Source organism: Schistocerca cancellata, chromosome 9, assembly GCF_023864275.1.
Source record: "Schistocerca cancellata isolate TAMUIC-IGC-003103 chromosome 9, iqSchCanc2.1, whole genome shotgun sequence".
NCBI classification, from domain to species: domain Eukaryota; kingdom Metazoa; phylum Arthropoda; class Insecta; order Orthoptera; family Acrididae; genus Schistocerca; species Schistocerca cancellata.
In genome coordinates, this window is record NC_064634.1 from 21,865,432 (window position 1) to 21,885,093 (window position 19,662).

Sequence of the window (19,662 nt, forward strand, 5' to 3'; positions counted from 1 at the left end):
CATTTTTGTGAACTGCAATGAACACTCTCATTCCTATGGTCTCTAATCTGTCTTTCTGATATACGTTCCGTAGCTCGCTATGTATATCAGAGCTTTCTGCTTCAGGTTCCAGCCAGCTCTCAGTCCTGAGAATAATTTGAACACAAGAACTTTCCTGGGGCAGTAAATTCAGCAACTTTGTTATGAATATGTCGACAATTTATTGGTAAAATTTTAACAGTCAGTTTCTTTACTGTGGGCAGAGGGTAGTAGAGTACCCAAAGCACATTTTGTGTTTGACTGGTGTAAAGATGTGCTTACAAGAAAGTCACACTCTAGTGATTCACAGATTTGTGTAAGTGCAAGACTCACAGTGGGGAAACATAGTCTGTGCAAGTATTAGACTTGGATTCAAGGCAGCTTCCTCTATTGAAACTGTACCATTATGTACCACACGGTGATGAAACAAATTACTTGTAAACATAAATCACAATACCATGTGGAAAGACATGAGATTGCATGCATAAACCTAAAGATTTACCCCACTAAACTCAAGCCGTTTTTTCATGGCTGTTCATGGGTTAGCAGCAGGCTGAATCACTGTCTCACACTGTGACCGCATGTAAACACAATAACCTAATCACACTTGAAACCTGCCAGCTCAGAATCGATTGCACATTTGGTGCACTACATCCTCACACTGTCTGTTATTGTTGTCATCAACTGCTCTGACCGTGAACGAAATTTAAGCAATGCAAGAAGCAGCCTTGTGAAGTTTGTAACTCACACCCTTAGCTGGCTTCAATAGCTGTTAGTTCCCAAATATATTATTGTTATTGTTGAGTTTAGGGTGCTCTATGGTGTCGTTATTAGTGTCTACATCTGCATCTACATCTACATCTACATCAATACTCTGCGTGCCGCTGCATGGTGTGGGGCAGAGGGACCCTGTACCACTACTAGTCCTTTCCTTCATGTTCCACTCATCATCATCATGGTCATCAGAACCCTGATGGAAAGTCAACAATCCGATCTCATGGCAGGGGACAAAGGCTGTCCCCACATGTGGTGCTGTTTATAATGAATTTAAGTCTGCCTCCCTTTCCCACCAATTTAGGGATGAGGCCTGTCAGTTCACAAAATGTCAACACTCTTGTAACAATGGAATCAGTATTGGCGAGGATGGTGGGCAATCTCCACAGAGAGTGATGGCTACCCTGATATCAGTATATAAGTAACATGCTGCCAAAATATGCTGAACTGAAAGTGACACACCACAAACCACATAGAGTGATGGATCCTCCTGTCAGAGGTGGAAGCCATGTGTTAAAGGGCTATGTCTGATTGCCAGCCTGGTAAGCAGAACCACCTTCCAGTAGTGAGGCTGACATGAGGTCCACCATGCCTGTGTGGTCAACCTGAGGGACTGCAGTTTGTTTTCTGTCGCCCTCAACCATTCATTCTCCCACTGACACATAATGTGTCTGTCAAAATGTGTGATGACAGTGTGCAATAGGACGGGACATTGACGGGTGACACCATCTCGACACGCTTCCTTGGGCGCTTTGTCAGCTGTATCGTTCCCTATATCTCGATGTGGCCAGGTATCGAGCAGAAGATCACCTTCTTGCCAAGGTGATGGAGCCACTGTAAGGAATCATGGATGAGCTGAATCAACTGGTCTACTGGATACATTTCGTGAAGTAGTTGTAGTGCACTATGAGACTCTGAACAGATGAGGAACCTTGTACAGTGATGTCTGTGTATCTTCTCCAGTGCCATCATTATGACATATAACTGTGCATCACGGTTTGTAAATTGTTCCAGAAGACATTATTTGAAAACCCTATCAGGGAAAACAGTGGAACAATTGAGGACATTCTCTTGCTGGGATCCATCTGTATAAACAATGATGAAACTGTGGAACATACTTAAAATGAAGAAAACACAGTTTTAAAATGCTGAGATTTTCAATGCCTGTTGAGCCAAAACAACACGTCACCAAATCCAGAGTGGTGATCCACCAGCCTCTGCACACAAGACTCTGAACTGGACTGGTCCGAAAGTCTCCAGTCGATATCTGAATGGCCTCATGGTGGACAGAATCTAACATCATGAGGTAGGAATTCGGTCTGATCCATAGACCACGGTGCCATAATCTAAATGTGATCAAAGAAATCCCCTCTAAAAATGCAGGAGTTGGGACCTGTCAGCTCCCTAGCTTTTCTGCTAAGGCATTTCAAAATATTCAATGGCTGGAAGCCCTTCATTCACAGGTCTTCCAGGTATGGGAGCCAAGTTAACTTTGGACACAGTTGCCTGAAAACATAAAATATAGTCCCCCATTCTGAGCAGTGGACCCAGCAATACCCTCCAATGCCTTGTGAATATAGAAAGGGGAGGCCTTCTCAAAGGTTACCCTCGTTCTCTTGATTACAATGAAAGTGTTATGGCACACTAATGTCCTGTTACTACGAATCTGACTTTTTCTCAGGAGGACTGGCCAACTGAGCTCTCTCTGATGAGTGGGTGTAGGTAGTTGTTTGATGAGACCTTTCCATATGGATCACATGAGAAGCTATGGAAGCAACCGTCGACCCAGGCAGAGCCCTGCCTGAGCAAGCCTCATACAACTGGGGGCAGCAGGTGGTGGAGGGGGTGGACCTAAAGAATTTTAAGTAGTGTAGAAAACCTGAAAGAGCTTTTGCAAAAACCTGAAATGGTATGTGCTGCAGTCATAGCGACCATATTCTCTGGGGAAGTATAGTTCAATTCTTATATCTTGGCGGCTCACACATGCCGGCCCAGACGCGGGAGGTTGCTACGTTGCCAAGTTGCAAACGACGCACGCGCCAAGAGAAGCAGCGCTATAGTATAGTATAGTTCGCAAACTTAACATTAACGGTGGAGGGTGCACTTTATGGAGAAGAGCCACCACGGCCGCATTAACCCTTTCGCTGCTACAAAGACGTGCTCCCCGCATTACGCACTGTGCGCGATTTTGTCATCACTGCACTGCTCGCCTGTGCAGACACACGGTGTTCCAACTGCTTTGGCACACTTATCATTCGATTTCACAAAAACTATTTGGCCCAACAATTTGATTTTTACACATCTTCTTGACTGATACACCCCCCCCCCCCACAAATGACTTAATTTTGTTTCGATGTTCAACGCAGTTATTGTGCAGCATTAAATGTAGTGTAAACCATTGCACAACATTTTGAAGAGTTTGCAGATGTAAAAGTTCATAGCGTATACTTTCCGTACGGTCGATTTTAGTAGCCACAATGTTGAGAATGAAATGTGGACAAGATACCTAAATTTCATATAAAATTTACTAAATAACAATATCTCATTTAATTTAAGTACCAGATAGGTGTTGTATGTAATATTGAGAAATATTCCCTCTTTCACGACTGTAATAAAAGTTTTGTTTAGACCGGGCGCGTTTGGCTTTATTTTAAGCACTTCAATCAATCAAAAGGAAGTTGACAAAATACATTAAACAAAAATGTGGGCATACAAAAACATGAGGAGTTGAATATACTGTGTATCAGTGAAGTGCTGTGAACTATGTCAAATACAATTTTTGTGTGTGGCACACACAAACAGCATTTATTTGCTAAAACACTGATCAGCCGACGCAAAGGTTAGCGCAGCACAAAACTACGAAAGGTGACATGGCAATGGAGGAGACAAAATACCGTTCACTGAAGATTACAATGAAGAGACAAAGCACTAGAAATTTCAAAAAATTACATGCAAACGAAAAAATTCATGAAGTAAGACACTTCAGTATTGTTTTTAAATAAAGAAAATCTTAAGCAGTGAGCAAGGTTTGAACTCGGAACCTTTCACTTAGTAGCCCCAACACCTTAACCGTTACACTAACGCAGCTCGCCATTCACTAGTATTCCTAGAGGACTAAAATATCACGCAAAATACCGACGAACACTGTTGGTATGACTATGAATTACTCACGTTTCGTCGAAGTACAATAGGAAATAAACAATTACTGCTGTTCTTCATTGGGAAAAAGCGGTTCATGAGAATGATACAAACACCTTTCCTTGCTGTTGCCTGAATTAGGACGTTTATTGCTTGTTTAATTAATTAATAGAATATGAAGCAATTGGTATACAGAATGCTTTTTCCAAACTTTCTATAAAAGATAGTCTGCTATCAGGACATTGCTTTTGTTCTACTACTTTATTTATGGCTAAACATTTCTAAAACTGAAGACACTCATTCTTGCTTTGCACTGCAGCCGAGATCTGGCAATGTCGTTCTCTGTTCATTGGCTGACTGTGTTTTGTGATGTCAGATGCGCAGAACGAACCTAAACACGGCCGCCGTCGTAAATGACGCGCACTATAGTAGTTGCCTGTATGTAGACACCCATGCCTCAACAATGGTAGTGCTAGTTTTGAACAATTGTAATGACAATGGAAGTAAAAGAAGGCAATGAGCTTGTCTTCATCTTCAGATATTCATAACAATGTATAATTATATGATTTACACAGTATCTATTTTTTCCTACATTTATGTTAGAAGCCCATCTTTTCATTGAAGAGATTTCTTATGTTCCCATAAGATAGGGAATGAGTATATTTTACACAGTGGCTTAGCAGATGTAGGGTTCACTTTAGTATATTATACTGGTGAATCACTGCATCATATAAAGACTTTTTAGTTTAGTATTTTATTATGAAAACAATTTCTTTCTGAAAATTGTGTTTGGATATTAATGTTGTTTTCATGAAACATACATTGCTCTACTTTGGCCACGATGATCAGATAATAATATTTCCTGTAAGTTTCATTTTTTTAAAAAAATTGGTGGAAAGTTGTTATGATCTGTATTTTATTAGTAATAAAATGACAATATGCTACATGTTATTTTTAAAATGGTAAGGCATGGTAACTTTAATATCACTGGCACTCTCAGATTTGCATGATAATTACAGACAATGCAGAGAACAGTCATGGTTGAACTTTCTTAGGTGAAACAGTACAGAAATTACAGATATTTTACTTTGTTTTAATACATTTTATAAATTATTGTAATGTCAGTGTTTCATGTATCCATATCATTTTGCACAATAATAGAGATTTTGTAAGATAAAGGGTTTGCATTTGTCCTTCCTTACTTTCAATGTTTGAACTATTGCACATGAAGTGGTACAAATTTGGAACTAGAACTCCCCAGGCAAAATTGTATGTTTCATTGATCCATTTGTACTCAATCGTGCAAATTACTCCAATAAAATGTAATGCTCTTGTTGAGGGGGCAGTATACTTAGTCACTGACTCCTTATCTGATTTCACCTCAATTATGTTACATATGATTTAGTCACAATAAGAAATTTGCTACCAGTAACGGGCTCATAAAATGTCTTTTGGAGATTACATAATTCTTATTTACAAAAAGTGACTTAAAAATTTAAGATAATGAATCACTTGGTAATTTTCCTCCAGCGTTTATGCATTTCCAAAAGTTAGAGTTAATAAATAATATAACATAAAAGGTACCCAAGAACAATAAAGATTTCATGAAATAGAAACATGTAACTTATTGTGGAGAGTGTGACTGATATTTTCTCATTTAGTTTCTTCTCAGGATAGGCAGATAGAATCCATAGCAACTGAACTATGATGATTACAAAAATGTTACACACAGATACAGTGAACAGAATGAGCCATTTCATGCTGTCCTGTCCAGTGGTCTTATATTATTTCATTAATTCCTTTGTAGTAATAATTTGTGGTTATATTTTCACAGCCTCAGCATTGTCATGAGTTACCAAACAATATAGGTATCAACTTTTAGATGTTCATTAGAGTGCAGTGTTAATATAAGTGTTGTCTTGTAAGGGTGATACTCCCTTACTAAAAAAAAGCTAGAAAATTAATTTGGGGCTATGACAACAATGGAGTCGTTGTCTTCATCAATGACAAATTCACCTCTGCCTTGGTCTTCATTGAGTGCTACCTCATCACGTAACACCTGAAAAAGAAAAATGTATGTTTTAGTGAAATGTGCTTATGTAATTATAGTGTTTTTTTCTGAGACCGAAAGTCACATTTTTTAAGCTGTCATCCAAAGTATGTTATATATATTATAAATGTGAAAGAGTGTGTGTGTGTGTGTGTGTGTGTGTGTGTGTGTGTGTGTGTGTGTGTGTGTTTTTTTTTTTTTTTTTTTTTTTTTTTTTTTTTTTTTTTTTTTTTTTTTACTGCTTCACTCTGAAATGGCTGTACGAATTTGTAACGGAGATAGATTATTCCCCAGATTAGCACCTAGATTACCTTATATATACCTAGCCACATACTAACCAAAGGGGTTGAGGGGAGGGGAGGGAAGAATGAAGCGCATCCCACAAAGCTTTAATGTCCATAATTTATTCATCCAGTATTTGAGAATGAGAACAATTAGTGACTTGCAACAAACTTTACACATAATTTCAAACTCTTACAAAACTTTTTGTCACTGACAGCCCCCATAAAATGATGAAAGGAAATACAGATGTGTGAGAAACTGCTGAATCGTGTATGACATTTAAATCCATTACTTCTTTGCTACTAATTATATCCACAATATATTTCGCAGACAGTATCCACATATGTCGCTAAATGTACTTACAAAATATAATTATCATTGTACATTACATAATTTACGAGATATGACATCAAATACTGAGATGTGTGAGAAACTGTCATATCTTGCTTTGAATTTATTATTTTTTACTACTAATTCTCTTCACAACACATTTCGCAGACACTAGTCACTATATCACTGGATGTACCTGCAAAATTATGTGATTCTATGACATAGTTCAGGAGATAACTTTGAGCTGTGTGAAAATGATACTGCAGCAGGGCGAAATTTGCTGGAGATAGAGGTGAAATATAAGTATGTTAAATATATGTGAAATAGATTTGACATGTGAGCACGCAGGCAAAGCCAAGGATCGAAAGATCACCCTAAACCCCTGCAATGATTTAAACTAAGTTTGGTAGACATATTAATTATGACCTGGAAAATTATACTGTGGACAAGGAGAGGAGGGAAGTGGTGATGTACGGGGGGGTGGGGGGTGGGGGTTTGGCTGAGAGAGGTGTAAGGAAATGGACAGAGAGAAGGAGAAGGAGGAGATAGGCTAATAGAAGATTGAAGTAAATACATACTCCGGCAATGCCGGGTATTCAGCTGTCTCTACATACAAGTCTAGAGACATTGTTTACAGAACCATATTGCAGTAGATTTATGGCTCTTCTTACACACCCAGACAATTATGATCTTTCCTGTGCTAAGCACAATTTGCTCCCTTTTCTGGCACATTTTGTAATTCACTACTTGGTCACATAAAAATGTTTTCTGTGAAAAGTACGAGTCAGTTCTGAGCAACGTGAGTTCTGTCAGCTTTTCTCGGCATCTCAAAATTCTGTGTCCCCCACCCTTCTGATGCCACACCGTTTGCTAGGCTGCAAGTGGCTCGTGCTGCAAAACTTCCAAGAAATAACTTTTGTGATGGTGCATACATGTGGATAATGAGTTTTGGTATTAACATTTTTTAGAAATTACTGTTTAACTGTAGGTAACACTGCGGACACAGCTAGTACCACATAATTCTTATAGGTATAAAATATTGTTTGGTAGCGGGACTAATTTATCCTAACATACAATAGTTCAAGAATAAAACAACAAATCAGTGTTGAAACCAGAATATAAGATAAGATAATGAGAGTATTATAATCTAACATTAGCAAAGTGGGAAAAAAAGAAATAGTTTAATTTTAGGCCTGTCATTTCAATAAATATATGTAAAATAATGTTGAAAACCCCTGATTAATTACAGCTAAGTACTACATGACTACCAACTCCAGAGATGCTGGAGTTGGTGGTTGTGTGTGTATGAGGTGCACTTGCTTGTGTGTATGAATGGTGTGTGTCTCTCTTTTACTGATGAAGGCTTTATGTGAGTGTCTTTCAATTACACCTGTCTGCAGCCTAACGTGTTCTTTATGGTAAGTAGCAATGTGTTTTTTCCTACATTGTTGATATTCCTACCAGGAGTTCCCATTGTTTGAATATCAAATAGCATTCTCACTAAATTTTAGTAAAGGCTCTTTACTAACAGCTGGCAGGAACCCTACAGTAGTGATACTGTTATTTTTACCTATATAGCACAGGTTCTAATAGTTATACCTTAGTATACATTATCATCTTATCATATTATTTCCTTATGTTCTTATGTGCTGCGTGAGTGAGCAAGATGACTTATTTTCTCAAACAGTAACATTTCTTAATTCATTTACTTTTATTTCTGCAGATAGCATAAGATGTGCATGAAAATGGCTTAAGTGGTGACTGTTTTGACATACTTTTGTTTGTTAGGACAGGTCAAATTCCAAAAATTACAGGATGCTTTGAAAACAGTGTTGTATTAAGAGAGATTTTACAGTCATTTTAAATTTGTTTCGATCTTGAATTTCTTTTATCAATGCTGGAAGGTGATTATGTAATTTAATTCCCATACATTTAAAACCATTACATTAATCTTGAAGAGGTTTATGACCTCGTGTCATGATGGTGGCAATCCATACTTCTGTCAAGTTTGTTAATGCTTTTCTTAGTAAAATGTAATATGTTCAGTATGTACTGCCATCAAAGGGCCAATATACTCAGTTCCTTAGAGAGTGGTTTACACATTAACTCTTTGCTGTTTGAATAAAATATTTCTGATTATTGTCTTTTGAAGTTTAAATAATGTAATTGACTCAAAACTTGGACCCCAAAAAATAATTCTATAATTAAGTATTTAGTGGAAAAGAGTGTAATACAATGATATGTTTTTTTATAACATCCTTCACTGATCTGTTCACAAAACATTTTTACTGAGTTTTCTGCTAGCTAAATCAATGCACTTTTTCAAAGTCACGGAAACCCTCATGCCAAATTCAACATTATTTGTGTCCAGTGATATAGTTGGTACCATAGAATTTCTGTTTTGGGTACTGTGAAAAGTTAGTCCAGCTGTTATTATGTAACAGCCTACTGCAGGCTTGATAGTTTCTTCTGTAGCAGATGTGAGAACAGTGGTACCATTAATATTTAAAACAGTCTTGATCACAATCTTGTTAAAATATTTTTTTTATTTGGAGTGAGTGAGCGTCGAGGGTCGACGGAACTCATCTAGCAGCGTCCATCCACTGCTTTGGAGTCTGAAGATGACTCTCTCATAGAGTAGAAACCAGTCACTCATTCCAAATTAAAAAAAAAAGTATTTAACAAGATTGCAATAAAGACTGTTTTAAATTTTAATTTTAACTACTTTTAAGATAGGTGACTGTTTTCAAAAATTTTAGTGGTATCACTGGCTAACAGGAGAGTTTTGGTGTCTGGGTTATGTGGAAGATTGTTTATGTAAACTAAAAACCACAAGGGGCCTTGCTTCATGGTTTATGTGGAAGAATATCCAGCTATTCCTGAGGGCTTCATTTCATTTAATTCAACATAATACTGATGATTCTTTCACATAGTTTTTAGACCAGCCATGTGTGTGTGGTTCCTCTTATTACATGTGAATCCATCTTTTGCAGCAGGATTCTGTTGAAGGCCTTTGTGAGGTCTAGAAAAATACCTATGGTTGGAAATTTTTTGTCAACAAGCTCCAGAATTCATGTATTGCATCAACAGTTGTTTTCTTTCCTTGGAAGCCAGGTGACAAGAGAGATTTTACAGTCATTTTAAATTTGTTTCGATCTTGAATTTCTTTTATCAATGCTGGAAGGTGATTATGTAATTTAATTCCCATACATTTAAAACCATTACATTAATCTTGAAGAGGTTTATGACCTCGTGTCATGATGGTGGCAATCCATACTTCTGTCAAGTTTGTTAATGCTTTTCTTAGTAAAATGTAATATGTTCAGTATGTACTGCCATCAAAGGGCCAATATACTCAGTTCCTTAGAGAGTGGTTTACACATTAACTCTTTGCTGTTTGAATAAAATATTTCTGATTATTGTCTTTTGAAGTTTAAATAATGTAATTGACTCAAAACTTGGACCCCAAAAAATAATTCTATAATTAAGTATTTAGTGGAAAAGAGTGTAATACAATGATATGTTTTTTTATAACATCCTTCACTGATCTGTTCACAAAACATTTTTACTGAGTTTTCTGCTAGCTAAATCAATGCACTTTTTCAAAGTCACGGAAACCCTCATGCCAAATTCAACATTATTTGTGTCCAGTGATATAGTTGGTACCATAGAATTTCTGTTTTGGGTACTGTGAAAAGTTAGTCCAGCTGTTATTATGTAACAGCCTACTGCAGGCTTGATAGTTTCTTCTGTAGCAGATGTGAGAACAGTGGTACCATTAATATTTAAAACAGTCTTGATCACAATCTTGTTAAAATATTTTTTTTATTTGGAGTGAGTGAGCGTCGAGGGTCGACGGAACTCATCTAGCAGCGTCCATCCACTGCTTTGGAGTCTGAAGATGACTCTCTCATAGAGTAGAAACCAGTCACTCATTCCAAATTAAAAAAAAAAGTATTTAACAAGATTGCAATAAAGACTGTTTTAAATTTTAATTTTAACTACTTTTAAGATAGGTGACTGTTTTCAAAAATTTTAGTGGTATCACTGGCTAACAGGAGAGTTTTGGTGTCTGGGTTATGTGGAAGATTGTTTATGTAAACTAAAAACCACAAGGGGCCTTGCTTCATGGTTTATGTGGAAGAATATCCAGCTATTCCTGAGGGCTTCATTTCATTTAATTCAACATAATACTGATGATTCTTTCACATAGTTTTTAGACCAGCCATGTGTGTGTGGTTCCTCTTATTACATGTGAATCCATCTTTTGCAGCAGGATTCTGTTGAAGGCCTTTGTGAGGTCTAGAAAAATACCTATGGTTGGAAATTTTTTGTCAACAAGCTCCAGAATTCATGTATTGCATCAACAGTTGTTTTCTTTCCTTGGAAGCCAGGTGACAAGATTTTTGCCTTGTTTAGCAATGGATGAAGGCTGATGGCCATTACATATTCAAATACTTTACTAAATATTGAGAGTACTGCTATAGATCTTTATTTCTCCTTTTATGAACAGGTATGGTTTCTGCAATTTTGAGCTTACTAAGAAATGTACCATTCAAGAATGAGGAGTTTATTATGTGAGGCAATTATTTATTTCCTAAATATCTTTTTACATGAAGTACTTTGTAAATTGTTTGCTACTACCTAGTTCAGTTTTTCTTTGAGATGATATGATTATTCTTGGGGCGATCCTGGATTCCCTGTCCCTGTTTATACTTTTTGTTTTTAAGGGAGGGTTCGGAAAATGTTTCTAGGAATGCTTTATATTTGCTGTCTACAGTTTGAGCCTCGTACACATTTCGTCAGTTTTCTTTCTGCTTATCAGAGAGGTAAGTGTGCATATTGTTTTTAATTGAACTTTCTTCTATGTAAAATTTTGAGGCTTGTTGGCAGTTGCGAGCAAGAACACATGAATGTAAAAAATATGTAGTGCTTGTATAACATTTTGAGAGTGTACTGTACATTCTGTACAGTTGAGCTTGTATTTCTTCTAATAAATATTTAAGTACTACATAAATCAATTTTGTTTGCATGTGTGCAATAACATGTACTAATTTTCCAACCCACACTTGAACAATAACAAATTAGTATTTCCTTCATTCTGCTTTTCTAGTTTCTCAAGATAGTTCAAGTGTTGTAACAGAGTCATTCTCATATTTTCAAAATAGATGATGCAAAGTGAGGACTTAAGAAGACTACATGGCCATAGAATGGCTGTCTGATAGTGAAGATGGCGTAGATTTTGACAATTCAGATGAAGATCCTAGTATGACTGTAAATTTTCTGGAATCTGCAGGTAGTGATAGCAAGCCTGAGACTACTAGAGGAATTACACGTATTTATTATTATTCACATATAGGCCCAACAGGACCATGCAAGGTACACTCAATCAATGTCACTTTTGATGGTTGGCCTTCCTTTGCTTCCAAATTTGTTTCATCCTTTCAGAATGAAGTCTCTTTCTTCATCAGACAACAGTTACCAGTCTGTTTTCTAATTTCCCTATGACAAACTTTCCAATCAAATGTCTGTAACAGGGTGTCTACGTGGACAAGAAAAAAAAAATTCCCGGATTTCCCGGTTAAAAACACAATTTCTCCCGGATTAAATTACGTATAAAGCGGGTGAAAATACATCCGTGTTAAGTAACAGTATACTTTCCCTCGGAGCTGTAAAACCTATCAGTCCTATGAATCTTAAAGGTCTTATACCGGCGGAGGACGTCCCAGCACTTTAGGAAACGAAATCCAGGAAAAACAATGCGTTTGGAAAGTTGTTTGATGCGAGACAATATGCACAGAGTTTATTTTCGTATTGCTGAAGTATATACACAAATTCCACAAATTACAGCACGGTAGCTTCCGAAAGTCTAAAATAGAGATTGCGTTGAGCAATGCACTTTTGTCAGCCAGTCATAGCTCATGTCACGTGACCTCGCTAGCGAATGACGGCAGTTATTCAGAGCACGAGGCCTACGAGAAAGGCCGCGGCGCGTACGTTACGAAGGTAGGCCGAGCTCGCTCAATTCAGCAAAGTGCGTTTCTACACCGGTTAACTCGTAAGCAGATGTGTATGTACGAACGAGAATTGCATCCTCTATTGGCATCCACTGCTATTAGTCCTACAATGATAGGAAGTCCGTAGCCCTAATAACAGGCTCTAATTTGGCAATTAAAATCGTGCCAAAATGATTATCAGTTGCTTAGAAAAGTCGAAGTGTTCTGGCATGAAGGGGCTTGTGACATTGCTCAGTAACACATTATGCACATTTTTGTGAAGGTCAATGGAACTTTTTGCCATCGATTGCATAATTTTTTATCTATGAAAGAACAACATTAAATATGAAAACTAACTTGAAGCTCGGTCTTTTTTTAGCGTGTGTTACACGTTAAGTCATATCAAATACAAATGTGCCGGTAAAATTTTAAATAGTGGCATAAATGACTTATCTTCTGGGCCCGACATTTTTCAAATGGCTGATCCTCAAAGTGTTACGTTTTGAATGAGAGTTATAACGCCCTGTGATTTAAGAAATGCACTGCACATTCTCACACGTAACATAAATCATCTTGCGTGGAAATTTACTTCGAAAGTAACGCATCTCAAGCCACTATTCGTAATAATTTCTGGTGATTGTTAGAAATGTAAACAGTTGTGACGTCATACACATCGAATGCATGTTATTTGTTACGGACGTACTGCATAATCTTCGACCTAAATCCTTTGACAGTATTTACCCATTTTCTATGCAACTAAACTTTTATTTTGGTGTTATTCTGTGATTTGTGTTTCATTGCTGCAATATTATTTAGCAGTAGTGGACTAAAGTTCTTTGTCAGCGTATCAGATCACACCTACAAAACTTTAACTGCAATCTAAAACAACGAAAAATCACGGAATTCTAAAAAATTCCCGGGTTTTTCCCGGATTTGTCCCGGATGAAAAAATTCCCGGGTTTTTCCCGGAATTCCCGGATGTCCCGGGCCGTATACACCCTGTGTAACATCTCCCTGAATTATACTGGCTACTTTAAGATCCTCCTGAATTGCGGTGACCCATTTAATTGGCTCAGTTTTGACCTTACCTCTGTTTTTGTAGAATTCTACTATTTGTTTTGCCAACATAGTGGGTGCCTTTCTTTTAATGTGCCCATAAAATTTAAGTCCACCATGCATGTCTGTGTATTCTTCTATTTCCTTATTACTTCCCAGTCTATAAGTTTCTCCATCAGTTATTTTGGGTCTAATATTTTCCTAATAATCTTTCTTTCAGATTTCTTCAATATCCCTCTTTCTAATTAAATTTCAAGTTTCTGCTCCATAAAGGAATTCAGGCTTTATTACAGTGCTGTAATGCTTAAGTTTACTGAATTTAGAAAGTGATTTTTTATTATAAATATTTTGTGTTAATCTGATTGCAGTTGCCATTTTTTGACAGAGAACTTTGTTTGCAGCTTCTTCCACACCATTCTCTTGTAAGATTTTCCCAAGTATCCAAATTCAGAAGCCCTTTTTATTTTTCCATATTTCATGTTCAAAAACTTTGGTGCTTGTTTGTTGCACGTCATATATTCTGTTTTTCCAAATGATATTTGTAGTCCTACTTTTTCCACAATTTCTTTAAGAATTTCAATTTGTTTTTGAGCTGTGGTAATATCCCTAGTTAAAATTGCCAGATTATCTGCAAAGGGACCTGAACTACAAAATATATTGTGATGGATATTATACCTCAATAGAGGTATAGAACACCAAACTGTAAATTTCAAAATGAAAAGGAGCTGAAGAAAGAAACATGTGGATATTCTGAGCAATACATTACTACCATTAACCAAGTTTACATTTCCTCCATTTTGTACAAAGAGAATAGTATTAGCTGTTTTCTGTCTACTTTTGTCAGTGAACTGCCAGAATCGGAAGTCAAAAGGTTTGACAGAAAGAAGAGAGAACACACACTGCTACAGTGTCCTGCTGTTGTTTCTGTTTAAAACTCAAATATGGGAAATTCAAATTTATTAGATAGCAACACTGGCAGATGTCATATAAAGTTTAGATCCAAATGATGCTATAAAAAGTTTGTTTATCCATCTCACTGATATATCTGTACTAAATTTGTGGATTCTCTACAGAAGGGTACTCACTCTTAAAATGAACCAAAAGTTTAAAACCGAACTGGCTCATGCTCTTTGGCAGATTGGTCCTGGAGCAAGAAAGCTAGGTAGACCAGTTAGCACAGATCCAATATAGATCAGCCAGCTTAAATACAAGGTATCATCATTACTTCCAAAAAACATTAGATACTTTAACCCCTGACCAGTGTGGAATGAGAAGAGAACAATGTGCAAACTCTCTTAAGAAGTGCAAAGAAAAATTTCATTTAAATACAGACAAAACTGCTTTCTTGCATTCAATAGTATATAAAGACATGTGCCATAAATCCATTTTCAATAGTACCATTAATTCTATCATAATATTGTTCATTTAGTGTTTGAAATTATGATTTTATACTTAACAAATGTCTATTAATAGAGTAAATTCCACACAGTTTTGCAAAAATGTAAAGAGGAAAAAAAATATATATTTTTTTACTCTTTGCATTTTAAGAATGTATATTTTTTCAATATTTTCCTAACATATTTGAACAATTTCAAACACAAAAAAATTATTCAGTGTCCTAAAAAATGTGCAGCCCTTTCTCTGTTGTGGGGCTATCTATGGGCCAAGTGGAGATCGCTGCTGCATTTGAGATGTAGCAACAAGATGGGACAGTCCTACGTGCCACAATTCTACTACTTAAATGCATAGGTGACCCCCCCCCCCCCCAATCCCTTTTACATTTAGTACATTACAACACTTACTTGAAATATTAAATTTCTTATTTAAGGAGAGATTATCAAATCTTTATTATTAACTGTATAGTTTCTTTGTTACTGATAACACTAGGACCATTAATTCATCTACCAGCATTAACTTTAAAAAAGAAATATTACTGATCAACAATAAACAGAAACCACATGAAGATGAAATTTTCAGTTAGCAAGTTTCTAAATTGGATTAGTTCATTTAAAAGTCATCACTAAAAAAAAAACTTTATATTTCAAACGTTACTTCCAAAATTCAGTACCACAGTTTTGTAACACTAAATTTTCTGGTTTCAAAAATATGTGCTTTCAAGAAAATAACTTGTTAGTTGGTTAATTATTGAATGCGGAACATTTTGTCTTTAGTAGGCTATCGGAACCCCCACATAAACAGAAATCATTTTCATAAAATAGTGGCTATAATTTCGTGATATTCGAGTTATCCAGCTCATAGTTAAACTGATTTGCTTCTTTGATGATTATAGCTTTGTTTCCTCTAATTTTGTCTTTTATGTTTATATTTAAAAAATAATAACAAATTCTGATTTTTATTGTTACACGTATCTATATGTAAATGATTCAAGCAGTGTACGGGTAGAGATCAAAAAATCAACAACAATGCCAGGAACAAAACCCAAGACAGGCCAGAGAAGTACACAACTGATGTCCGGAGTAAACAGACCTAAGAGCATTTAACTATGTTCTCAACAAAGAGTACTGTAAGCGAATGAAAATGTTTCCTTTGCAAGCCACGGAGGTCAGCTGACACCCCTCCCCTACACGTCCCACCCTTTGATAGAAATGATATTCGCGAATGGAACTTGTCATTTTGCCCTACTGCAGAAACAAATGTATCAGTTCAGTATTACTTTGAGAAAGGCAGTGCATGTAATGAATAGTGGCTGGTAGAATCTGTCTGAAAACTCAAAACTATATTGTCATTCAGTGCAAAGCTACACTCTGTCCACTGCTTCCACAAACTCCCTCCTGTTCCTCGGCCTTGCTCGCTTCTAGAATCATGGATACTCTTTTAGGACAAAGTACTGTACATTCGTCAACTGGAAACTAAGTGCCCTCGTTTCAAAATACTTAGTAGATAACCGTGATCAACTTATGAAAGTTTGTCAGTAGACATCTGCAAAAAATCTCAGCGAATCCTCTGAGTATGGATGACCCACGACTCATTCCCCCCCCCCCTCCCCACAATTTCATATGACAACTGGTCTCAGTTTGTAGGCTGCCCACTGAGGTGATATTTCCAGTCTATCAAACTATTTTTAGTATTCTGTGAGGATCGGGCTATACTTTCTGTGTATTTAAGTTCAGTAATTATAAACGACAAATGTGTTGCACCAGTCGCACACGGGCAGTACCTGCAGGATGGGAGACTCCTTGGAGTTGACAAAGACGGAGAGGTTGGGCTGGGGTGCCGTCGACTGCACGACTCCGGCAGGGATCACGGGCTGCGGTGGCTCGCGGTTGCCCAGCCCGTCCTCCAGGGGCGGCTGGTAGAACAGTGAGCTGGGGGTGGCCACCGCCTCGGGGAAGTCCAGTACGGTCACCGTCAGTGGCGGCAGCACCGGCCGCCGGCTCGGGGTGTACGGCACAAACGGTCTGCAGTCGTCAAAGAATTCAATTACCTCTCAGCTGTTTGATGTAAGACGTAATAACAAAATAGTTTATGAAAATTATAGCATTCAGAAAGAATGGCCCCAACAAATCAAAAATTTGACAATGTGTAGGTTAGTGTTACAGAAACTGTAGAGAGAGAGTGTACATGCAGCACATCACTGTCCTTCTTGTGAGTCCAGAAACGTCAACATTATATCGAGCTCATCTGTGGAGAGCTGTTAAATGAGTTGAAAACATGGAAAGTAGTGCCATAATATTTCATCAATATCAAAGGGGCCAATATGAGTACGGGAGGAATTTTAACAGAGCAGAATGAAAAGCTTGCAGTCTTCCGCCAACCATGTGTGATCCCTTGTGGATTCACATACTAATCACACTGAGGGTAATTTGCTAGGAACATATCTAGGCCCCCCTTGATACCATGGTGTGTTATTTTGAGGCTGTTATTGCAATCTGGGGCTTCACACTATACTGAATTCTCAGAGTTGGCAGTCACGTTCATTTAGTTAATCCTAATATTTATGTATTTCAACACATACAGTGTGTGGCCCAAGGTTGTTTTCAGTCACATGTGGCAGTCTTGGTATTGTAATATTCAAACCAATCTGGAAAAAGAAAAGAAGGGAAAAGAGTGGAGGAGCAAGAAAGGTAGGTAGCTTGAAATTTTTCGCCCCATCGGAATAAACATTGATGTGATGAGAACTGCCTGTTTTAAATTCCAGTAACTGAGATCTGATGACATTCACCTCGATGCCCTGATCATTGCAGTATTTTGTTACTTCTGTTACACCACTAGTAGCAAAAGTTTATTACACGGAGTTTAAGGGTGCTGCAATGTCATTAATAGTAATGAGGAAGGGACTAAAAACTAGATACACCTTCCACTACTGTTCCACTGGTGAACTGAAAGTTTATATAATTTTATCATCTAATTTGTAAGCCAGCTTTGTGCATTGCTTACGAGTCAACAACTATGCGATGAGAAGATACGTGGGTTGTTGCCTGCACCATATGAGATCTGAAAACCTGAGAACAGGGTAATAAGCAAGACAGAGATAGTTAACAGAATCTTCCATCTGTTCTTGGTCGAACAACATTATAATAAATGAAAAGCACCAGTTTGCTTTTGTTCCACAGTATTATTTTTATTGTGTTAAGCAGTTTTCGGCTTAAAGGCCCTCTTCAGACAGTTACTGAGTGTTGTCACCAAAGAAGTTACAATGTTTACAAATAACATTGGAAGAGATGTAACATGTCTAGACTGAAGCAGAAACATACAGTAAGTACTCGTAATATCTTTGACAATGTGGTGGTAATGCGCTGAAAAAGTAAAAAATTGAACAGTAAATAAATAAAAGTGGAGCAGACAGGAAAAACTTTAACACAAAATAGGAACAGCATGCCTACATAACAGGCTCTATTAATAAACAAAACTAATAAAATAAAATAAAATAAAATTAGTATTTGACAAGGATACATCAGGAGGTATAAAACATGGAGAGTGATACACAAATCAATTAAAAGAAGAAACAATTATCAATGTAACTACAGAATACATAAGGAACTTAAGCAATATCAATAAGATAAACAGAAATAAATAAATGCGGGAAAATGGAGGAGTTTGAGGGAACAAAGAGTAAATGCAATTTTTGAGAGTGTGGTGGCACTGCATTTTAACATTAACATTATATTCAAAACAGTGGCTATGTAACAGTTTGCATTAAATAAATGAACCAAGTAAAATAGAAACAATATCTGATGAGTCTACTACAAGAGGTGTTAAAAATGGGCAATAATACAAGTACCAGTTAAAAGAAAGCCTTAACTATTAAAACTGCAGTCCATATAGAATACATAGACAAATTCAATAAAACAAAAACTTAATGAATGCAGGAAAATGGGAATATGTTGGAAGAGACTTTCCACTCTGTCTTTGTATTTGTGAGATTTAGTGTAGCTTGTGATGTCGACTGCGCAGTTACTTTAGCAGTTGGTCGGTTGCTGCAGATGTGATGCAGCACCAGTGGGGCACGCAGAGTCAGGAGGGTGCAGATGGCCATTACTTGCTCAACGATTGCTGACACACGTGTCCGAGTGGGGACGACGCCGGTTGGCCGTCGGTCGGTCGTCTTGTTAGACGACGTGTATTTGGCTGGCAACTGCTTACGGGTTGGCTGTGTGCGCCAACTCGTGGTTTGTCCTCGTTACTGCACAGTCACTGCCATGAGCATTGTCTAGTCCTCGTGCAGATGTTTGTGGGGCTGTGTGTAGTTTATGTGATTTTCACTGACAAGTTTATTTAAGTGTTGTCGTCGTACTGCCTCTGAGTTAGTCGGTCGTTTGATTAAACGACACGGGTTTTCGGGTCGTCCACCCCTTATGAATCGTCTGTGATCCGTTCTTTTGGGTTCTACAGTCTCTGATGTCAGCATCGTCAGAATTTTGGTGCAAGTGCAGAGCGGAACCTCGGTGCAAGTGTGGGGCGGAAACCACCTCGAATGTCGGTCTGTTGACTGTCGGAGGCTGGGTTGTTGTCGGATCGTGAACGGTTGGCCCCACTGCCTGTCTCACCGAATTGAGC

At 37.5% G+C, this 19,662-nt stretch overlaps 1 protein-coding gene across 2 annotated transcripts in view; it reads right to left on the minus strand.

Annotated features, from left to right (window-relative positions):
• Nucleotides 1-4,829: 4,829 nt before the first annotated feature.
• The window catches only part of LOC126100475 (uncharacterized), a 368,319-nt gene continuing 353,486 nt past the window's right edge, over nt 4,830-19,662 (minus strand). For both annotated transcript variants that reach the window (XM_049911084.1, XM_049911083.1), the window contains exons 4-5: nt 16,823-17,063; nt 4,830-5,989 (exon numbers count right to left, since the gene is read on the minus strand). In XM_049911084.1, coding sequence (XP_049767041.1) covers nt 5,891-5,989; nt 16,823-17,063 — 340 coding nt within the window. In that variant the 3' untranslated portion in view covers nt 4,830-5,890. The remainder of the gene's footprint in view (nt 5,990-16,822; nt 17,064-19,662) is intronic.